The sequence below is a fragment of the Diorhabda carinulata genome, chromosome 7, assembly GCF_026250575.1.
Source record: "Diorhabda carinulata isolate Delta chromosome 7, icDioCari1.1, whole genome shotgun sequence".
Classification (NCBI taxonomy): domain Eukaryota; kingdom Metazoa; phylum Arthropoda; class Insecta; order Coleoptera; family Chrysomelidae; genus Diorhabda; species Diorhabda carinulata.
In genome coordinates, this window is record NC_079466.1 from 15355853 (window position 1) to 15365987 (window position 10135).

General features: G+C 33.5%; 1 protein-coding gene across 5 annotated transcripts in view; it reads right to left on the bottom strand.

Moving 5' to 3' along the window:
- Window positions 1-179: 179 nt before the first annotated feature.
- The window catches only part of LOC130896303 (nocturnin), a 30889-nt gene continuing 20933 nt past the window's right edge, over window positions 180-10135 (bottom strand). For all 5 annotated transcript variants that reach the window (XM_057804303.1, XM_057804305.1, XM_057804300.1 and 2 more), the window contains 5 exons: window positions 6280-6497; window positions 4889-4954; window positions 2790-2911; window positions 1729-1935; window positions 180-1576 (listed from right to left, as the gene is read on the bottom strand). In XM_057804303.1, the coding sequence (XP_057660286.1) occupies window positions 1073-1576; window positions 1729-1935; window positions 2790-2911; window positions 4889-4954; window positions 6280-6497 (1117 nt within the window). In that variant the 3' untranslated portion in view covers window positions 180-1072. The remainder of the gene's footprint in view (window positions 1577-1728; window positions 1936-2789; window positions 2912-4888; window positions 4955-6279; window positions 6498-10135) is intronic.

Genomic DNA, 10135 nt, shown 5'->3' on the forward strand with positions numbered 1-10135 from the left:
CTTTCCGGCTTTATCCTTTACCTCCTTTTCGTTTTCTGATAAAAATATTTCACTTCTTCAATTTTCGATAAATCCCTTCCAAAGTGAATTATGTATGTCGATCTTTCTGCATATCTGCTTAACTTCTTTTCTCGCTTTATTTTATTCCTTTCTATTTTCTTTCAATACTTTTCGCCTCATTTTATTATTTTGTTCCAGAGCTCCCATTTTTCATCGAACCCCTTAGTACTACCTTTTGAATCAATCATTAAAATTTCTATCTGTGACCATTCAGCCTCCATTCATTCTACTCTGGATCTCGTATTTAGTTCTCTCTATATATTTTTTTCAATTTTATATTATCTTGTTTAATTCTAGGCAGTTTATCGTCTCCAGTTTTGTAATTACTAGAAATTGGTCGTTATTCCTTAACTTCGAATATTTGTTACCTTTTTATTCGTTTCTTTTCTATCAGGACATCATCAATTTCGTTATTTGCTATGTCATGAGATGGTAATAACATTGTGGAAATTCATATGGTCAAATACTCTGATTGTGTTTAGGAGTTTCTTCTTGAAAATAGTCTTATAGCTCCAATGTTATCACAATTATTACTATATTTGGAGACTGCCGAAAGTATGAGACCTCAAAAGATGGAGGTAACATATTACGTTCAAGTATGTGTAGAGTATGGTTTGGTGTATGTATTTGTTATGGTTCTGAGAGCTTTTTATGAAACGTGTGTTGGCCAAAACAATACTATGAGAGCATCCTTCTTCTTCTTCTTGTATGTTATTTAATACTTGTTCAAGTTCTTCATATAACTATGCCTGAATATAAATATGAGCTACGTAGGAAGAGTTTTAAGATCTGCGCAATTTCTTCCCAGCTGGCGCAATTTATTCTAGGTTATCGAATCAAGTACAGGAGATTCAACTAAAGGGAAAAGTGATGAACCAATAAATAATCTGGAAAACATGGATGATATGACATGGAATTTGAATAATTTAGAATAATACCCAATTCATTTCATTTTAATATAAAATAAAATTTTTATCATATAACTTATAAACCTACTAATAAATAAAAGTTATTAACTATTTCCAATCTTAAAATCACAAACTAAAGAAAAGTGATCCGAAGGATAAGCCAAACTAGGTACCCTATTTTCCCCAATTTCCTCTCCAGTTGGAAAATCTAACACCGCTTCCAGTTCAAGTTTATTTGTACTATAAAATACGTAATCTATAGTGTGACAAACTTCTCCTTCTCCCCTTATTTTCCAAGTTGTATACGAAGGTTCTCTTTCGGCGGAATTTAAGTTAGGATCGGTATCACAGTCAGCGTAAGCACTACCAAGATTCAAGGAATTTTCTAAAACTGTTGTATAGATAGGTTCGTTGGGTTCGGCATTAAAATCTCCGCACAGGATTAATGGAAGGTCTCCGCAGTTAGATTGAACAAATTGTAGAAGATCTTTTCCCTGTTCGTTTCGAAGCGTCGATAGTAAAGCACCTTTCTTCGCTTTCAAATGGGTTGTCGTAACGCAAATTTCCTGTCCAGTTTCTTTAATTTTTAGAACAGATAATAACGCCACCTGAAAAGAAGATCAATCATATTATTATATAAAAATACTTTGATCGGGTTTGTGTCCAAGTTAAATAAGGACTTCATAAAAAAAATTTTTATCTCAAGTTTATCATGGAAGTTCTACTCATTAACATCAAAAAGTTATAAAATAAAATCTACCTGATTGCTATGTACTTTCCAAATTTCAAGAATTTTCGTTTCCACTTTCATTAAATCGAATTTATCTTTTCTATAAAAAATTGCACAGCCGTCGGGGCCATTATTTCCATCGATATATATACAAGGAGAATCAGGCTTCGGGAAGAACAATCCAGTGTAACCTTGGGTCTCTAAGATATGGCTCAAAAAATTGAAATGATCCACTTCCTACACAAAAAAAATATTAATTTTATTAAGGTACAATCAATCGTTAGTTTTCGTTCAAATTATAGTTGCCAACACTGAGGAGGGCAAGCCTGAAAAAATATATTTAGTTTTCAACGTAATCTCCTATTAGCTTCAAGCTGGAATTTCTGGAGCCGTTGATAATATTCATATTGAACACATTACCACTACACCAACTCTCACAATTAGACTTTCAGACGCGCGTTTCAATAACCAAGTTATCGTTTTCAGATACTGAAAATAAATAATTTAATTATAAGTGTTAGTGTAGTGGTAGTGTAAACAGTGTGTTCCGTACCGTTTTAGCTCAATATACTTGTCCCAGTGATGTTCAACAAGTTTGATACCCCAAAAAACCGACGTCATGATCTTGCCTGCAGATGGAACGGTCTTTGCCTTCTTTCCAATTCATTGTTTTGATTTTTCTTTTGTGTCGGTTATGAAGTGATGAATTGTGGTTATGAAACGGCGCAAAAATTTTCCATTATTTCTGTGAAACACTAGATAGAAACATCTTCACGACGCTGTTTTTGTTCCATTGTGAGCAAACGTGGCACCCATCTTGCGCACAGCTTTCCAATGTCCAAATTTTGAATTAATACGCGATGTACCGCACTTTTCGAAATGTCTGCTAGTTCTTGTACCTTCAGTTGATGATCATCCAGTACCACTTTGTGGATTTTCTTCAACATTTCTGGAATTTCTGCCACTCAAGCATGCAGATTGGGAGATTGGAACTTAAAATATTGAGAGCTACTAAGCGACTCATTCATACTATTTATTACATTTATTTACCAATAGTCGTGAAATGGACTTCAAAATTCATCTATACCTACCTGTAAACAAATTATATCTGGGCAATATTCGACTAGCTCTTCGATTATCAAATATCTTCTTGAATTCCATTCCAAAGCTTCATCGGGGCATTTGGAAAAGTTGTCGTTCATTTGACCCAAAGCTGGAAAAAAAACTATGGTTTATGTTGAACAGTACATATCCGTTTATTATCTCCTGAATTGACGCAGGGTTTTGACGAGGATTGCACGGATAAAGAACGGAAGATCGCGATTTTCCAGAAGATGTCGTTGAACGCTTTCCTGAAGCTTTACATGGCGCAATTTAAAGGATATTAACATAAACGTTGGGTTATAGCAGGGTGAGTGCTCGTTGGGACCCGGCTGATGACTGACTAACACAGGAAGCAACTCATTGACTATCCTCGCAAGTATCAAGGAGAAGTTGTTGGACTCTATCGTTACAAGAGATGAAACATTTCATTACACACACTCCGGTTCATCGCCACTAAAGAAACTGATGCAAGCGCAGTGGGCGACTGATAATCCAGAATCGCCGGAAATGACGACTGACGAAGATAGCCATACTTGTTCACGACCATGGCCCCATCCCACGTTGCTTGTTAAACACAGGAGATTTTAAAGAAAGGTGGACTGTTATGCCATATTTTCCGTACAGCACCGACTCACCAAGCTAAATGAAAATTGTAAATGTTCAACAACGCAACAGTTTCTAATCAGCTTCAATGCCTAGAGTCGGAGTTGGAGTATGGTTCACCCATTTGGAAATAGGCTCCCAAACATAACCTAAGATGCTCGCTCAATACAGAGGAGAGCAATTCGACTTAAAGGCGATGCAGAGTTTACTTGAAACTTGGACAGCTTAGAGCATAGAAGAAAAGTCCCGCCTAGAGCATTTTTTGCAAGACCTAGCTCATGCACAGCGAGTTCGCCTGCAGACGCCCAGTATGTCAATTTATCGGGACTTCTTTCTTTGGAGAGGTTTAAGCCTGTGGAATCAGCTACCAAGGCACGTCTTTCCCAAACACTACAACTTACAGAAGTTTAAGATCAATATCCATAGGCATCTCCCCACACGGCAGGCAGTACCATCTAATAACTATATTGACAAAAGTCTAAAGTATAGAGAAAGAAAAAACAAATAAAGAGAAAAGATTTTTATTACACACTAAACAAAACTATCTAGGTTATAGAGCTATAGACATGGAAGTGAATATACAATACAATAACTATACTTAAAAAAATATGGAAATGAAAATTATAGACATTCACTAAGAAGGATAAAGTCAAGATGAACATAAAACACCTAAAAATAATAGCGGAAAAACAAAGTACGATAAATAGAAATGAAATTGTTACAAAAACAATAATGAGAAAAATAAAGAAAAAAAGTATGGACACATTTGCAAAATGGGAATTAACAGACTTACAAGAAAAGAGATTTAGGCAAAAAGCAATATAGAGAAATATAGATGAACTAAAAAGAACTAGAAATATAGGGTGGAAGACAAAAAATAGAAATAGAGTAGAGCAAAATAAATAAGCTACAGGCCAAGAAGTTATGTGACAAAATTAACTTTAGCAAAATCAAAATTTCCGGGATTAAACTGCTATTTATAAAATACTTTAGAGTAGTGATATTTTATGTAACAAAAGAGAAGTTTCGAAAATAAATTATACTTTCTACAGATAATGACAATGATATCTTAACTCTAACTCAATTATATAGCCTCAAGAATCGTAAAATCCAAACTAGTTCTACCAATTTTGACTCCGGGTTAGGATTCTTAGTAAAATAAAACAAGTGTGTCTCATTTTACGAAAATAGAGCGATGAATTATAACATCTATAACATCTATAATATATCTAAAAGGCCGTTCAAAAAACTGCTTACACTATGTAAATTCAATAGAAGATCCATTTTCGTAAAAAATTTAATCTAAACTGTAATGTGAGTGTTGTAGAACCGACAAATTGTTGAGATAGTTAAATTTTGCTTTTTAGATAAGTTGTTATAAAAGAATTTTTCTAAGCAATTTATTTTAGGTTTATTTAACAAGTAAAGAAAACAATTTATTGAAATAAAACTGTGATTGTAATATTTCTTGCAAAACACTCACCTTGAGATAGAATGTTCCATTGTAAGACTCTAATATTATGTGGACCTGAAGTATATTCACTGCATGCTGTAAAGATGAAAATATTTATTGTTATTTGTATAACTGAATTAAATGATTGTTTAAATATTTTTCTTCGTCCGTCACCTAACAAAATATGAATGTATACAGTATTTAAATTCGTTTTGTCTCTGAACTTTGAATGCCCTTTAACTTATTTTGCGAGACCAGCGCAGTATTAAGCAAATATTTTATGAACGGTTCGGTTACTGCAAAATGTCAACCAGATGGGTGCTAAAACTGCTAAATTTTGGGCAGAAATTCACACGCTGAGAAGTTTGCAGGCATCTCTTGTAGCGGTATGAAAAGGAAGGAGAAAATGTGTTGCACCAAATATTCAACACAGACGAGATTTGGATAAAACAACAATATATCTCGGAGAGTAAACGCGAGTCTATATAGCTAAGGAAGAAAGTCGAAGGCGAGCCAGTTAAAGCGAAGATTACACTGTCAGCGGGGAACGAACAAACTGGGAACGCGCAGTATTATAGTAACCTCCTAAAGAACACCCACCTTATAGTCCCGATTTGTCGCCATGGTTACGTGACAAGCAGAGAGATTTTCACGAAAAAGGCATTCGAAAGATTCCGGAAATGTAGCAAAAGTGTGTAGAGTGTAACGGTGACTATCTAGAAAAACTTTAACTTAATAATAAACGTTTTTATAGCAAAATTCCGGTTTATATTCGAACCATCCTCGTATTTTGGTTAATGTTTTGGGTGGGTAAGTATCAATACTTGAATTGAATCATAAGACTTGAATCTTTTGCATAAACAAAGTCGAGTAGAGGTCTCAAAAGAAACACACAGCGTAGCTGAGCTTTCTACAAAAAAACACGTTGAAGTCGATCGAAAATCGAGGTGATACATCATGAATTTGTTCCAATATGGTCAATAAGTACTACTTGGACGTTTTGCGGCATCTACATGAAACAATTGGTCGTAAATGATCGGATTTGCAGGGAGACAACACATAGATTTTTCTCCACTATAATGGGCCACAACATTTTTCCATGATTGTGTTTGATTTTTCGGAAACGACAAACAAGAAACGAGAGTCATCGCTCAGCCACCGTATTCGATTTGGCTTCTTGCGATTTTTTCTTCTATTAAAAACGCAAAAATCTACTTCGGAAAACACGCCATCGAAAGTAAATGTACTGAAGATCATCCCAGCCGAGGCTTACAACAACCACTGTATGGAAAATTGAATTAAGCGTTGGTGTGCTCGAAAGGAGCCTATTTTGAAAGCGATAATAAATATACGTAATAATTTTGTTATTTTGGCATTTCGGATCAAATTTCATCACATAATTAATCGATCTAATTATTTACCTCTGGATACCGCATTTAACTTCTTAACTTTAACCCCACAATTTGTATCAGACGAATTTCTAGCTTTCCGGAACGCTCTCTTCACCATAGGATGTATTTTAGGTTGCCGTTGGCAATGTTGAATCAGCTCTGATCTACTAATATTTTTGGGAAGATTAACATCGTCATCGAGAATATCTGCATTTAGGACCCTCGGTGCTGAAGTGAAGCTGCCCATTCTGTAAAAAAGATTGCACCAATCAACAGATTGTGGTAAAAATACAGAAAATATCGAAAAGTCTGACCAATTTTTTCCAGAAATCTCTAGAACACAGTTCGATGGTTACCAAATAAATAGATCTATCCACTATTTCTTTCATAGTTTCCATTACATTAAATTATAAACGGCGTCATTAAACGGCATACGGTTGTGTCTCCGTCATATTTTTTTAGTATTGATTATAGAAAAACTTGTCTAATCGGGCGGCAACTATCTTTGTCGATAGAATACAAATAGCAATAAACTGGTTGTCAGCCCACATTTTATCACAACTTAATTATGCTTTTGAAGCATCGACTGTTCTTTTCTATTTCTTTCTTTTGTCCTGTATCTGTTTATTCGTCGTATTCTTAGACTTTGCATATCTTGTACAACAATTTGATTCTGTAATTTTTCTTGTACCCTACCGTTCTCCCATTCACTAGATCCTCATTTTCTAATATATTCTTAATGTTCATAAGTATTAATATAGTCATTATTTCCAACTTTCACTGGTCCTTGAATTCTCTCATATATTCTTAGTTGTTCTTTATCCATACTTGTTAGTCTCGAGATTCAGCGACGTATGTAACTACTGGTTTTATTGCAATCTTGTAGACTCTTAATTTGATTGCTCGGCTTATTCTCTTGCTCTGCATTATGTTGTGATACAAATATGTCTTGATCTGAATGTTCAGAAACTCACCTGTTCGGAAACTGTTAAGTTAATTGGGTCGTAGTCATATGATAAGAACCTTTCTACCTTGAGAGACATCGGAAAGACCCTGACAGAATAATGACTGATTTTATATTAAAATCGCACATGCTTGGCTTAATATTTATTTGTACTATCGGAATAATGCTATTGAATAATTTGCATCCCCCAAAAAAGCTAATAAACAAAACGTAATGTCGGAAAACTCATACTTCTGAGAAAAGCTTTGGAATATATCAAGCAGTAAATACCTTTATTCTAATTTTCCATTTGCAGCCCTTTAAAAACGAAAAAAAAAATGATTTTGTGCGGATCAGATGCTTCAATGATTCGAGTACAAGATTGATTAAATTTAAACAAAAATAATACATAATTCTGTTTGTTCCCATATGTACTACCCATAAATTATCCTTAACTAATTTGCACCCTTCCTAAAAAATTATAATCCTTACAGAAAAAAATTGTAATGAAAAAATGGCTATTTTATTCTTTATATAATCACTTCAATCTGTGATGAAATTGTAAATAAATAATTAATTAATTACCTAGTTTTAGCAGTCTCATTGAAAACTCAAGAAGAAATGAAGTATCGGGTCTTAATTTGTCTTTAAATGGCTATTCTGATGAGCAGCTTAAGTGATAAGTTACTCAGGTTTGCGGTTTTATACTTTTCTTCATTTCAGTATTAAAATTTAGTGAAAAATATGCGTCAATAACAATCATTAAACGTCTAGAATCTATTATACAACTAGATAAATATCAGGGAAGAATTAACGCAAAAAAAAGTAATAAAAATCGAATGTTCTTGTAGATCACGTTCTGTGTGAGGATACGCAATCAACTGATAAGTGATCTAGCTCAATCCGGGTTTGGTCGTTGAAAAGTTTCGGGGCCATGGCAAACACACTATATTTCGTGCAACTGTTAAAATTATTAAATTAGATAATTGTAAATAAATATATTATTGCTCTGAAATCAACAGCAACTCAATTTATTTAACAATGTCACCGTGTGTTATGGAAATGATATTTTTCAATTTATATAAAATAAACTCTTGGCCATAAATAACGCACCACCCTTTATTTCAATATCAAAACCTAAAATGTTAATCTTTTGGTTTTTTCTTATCCATTACAAAAAGTATTTTAAATGTTTTCTTATCAGCAAATAACTGTTTTTATACTAGCTTCGAGCACTTAAAATTACTTGAGTTATTTTTAAATTTTCCGCGAAATTAGCATGAATATGAGCCTTAGATCAAATCTTTGATTATAGAAATCTTTTTTCTTGGTACGAACGAACTTTGTCGTCAAATTTTTATACAGAGTGGCAGATCTATCGAGTATTATAATATTTTGTCCATCCTAAGATAATTCAGTACCGATAATATAATTTGAAGCATCAGAAATATTTTGATTAAGACTGAGTGTCGAAACGTCAATATAATATACTTTTAAACGAAATTTCAATTGATAGAGACCTTAAATCGAGATAATTTATCAACAAAACCATAAAAAAGAGGTCAAAGAAGTGAGAAATATAACTTTCCGAGATTTTCATACTCATCAATGTTGCATTGCATCTTCTAGAAAATTAGGTTTCTTTAAATACATATTACTTTTAATTATGCCTGAACATCTTGCTATAAAAGTGTTCATTAGAGTTTTCACACAGTCATTTATTTAAAATTTTTAATCAATTTCACTTAAGCTAAAATAATTTTTATAAAATTCTTTGTATCGGTTTTTTCTGATTCAAATTTAAATACGACAACACGAACTAACAATGCAGTAAAATTGAATTCCAAGAAATATTCGAGTCGCATAGACATAAACAATTCAAAGTACATTTAAAGAAAATATTACATATTAACATCAACAATTTTCTAGAAAAATGATGAAATCATCTTTTTTTTTCTCAAGGAATTGACGTGAATATGTAATAAATAATTTATGAAAAATATTATCTCGTCCGTTTGTTTCTTAGTCAAAATAATCTTTGACGTTTTATACTGGTAGATCAAAGGTCAGTACAGTTGTTTTTCCAAACAGTAAGAAAAAAATAAATATTTCCAGCAAATTAGTATAACAAATAAACTGAAATAACCAACTGAATAACACAATTTATCCATATTCTCTGCAGTGAAGGGCATAGTTTGAGGTCATAGCTATAAATTAATCAGCTAAAGCCTCGCAAACATGATGACATCGTTTAAGTCGATATTGACATAATCCCTTATTAATCGCTAGACAGCTCCTTTCCTGTAAAACCAAGAGAACGTTATCCCCTGTTTGTACGGCATGTTAAAATCTCTCAGAATATGATCTTGCTTTCCTCGACAACTCCCTCTTCGCCATTACGTGAAACCTGTTCAAACCAATTCACCAGCCAAATGGCTAACGATAAGGAATAATACAGTCGCAGCTATTTCTGCATTTACTTTAATACAAAAAAATCCATCACAATCGACAAAAAGCTGTTTGATTCGTTGACCCACTTTTTGTATATCCCTCACGCGATTGTAGGCGGACAGGTACACAATGAGCGATACCACACCAAATTAAACCCCTCGTAAAAACTACACAATCACAATCCTAGCCTTGCAGAGGAAAATATTTCCTATCCAGGATAATTCCAGAAATTAACCAACTCCCTTATGAAATTTATCCGAATTACTAAATAAAAACATCCGGATGAGGCTCTTCTCTGTCTCTTTCTCTGTCTCTTTCTCTGTCTCTTTCTCTTTCTCTTTCTCTTTTCTCTTTCTCTTTCTCTTTCTCTTTCTCTTTCTCTTCTCTTTCTCTTTCTCTTCTCTTTCCTCTTTCTCTTTCTCTCTCTTTCTCTTTCTCTTTCCTCTTTCCTCTTTCCTCTTCTCTTTCCTCTTTCTCTTTCTCTTCTCTTTC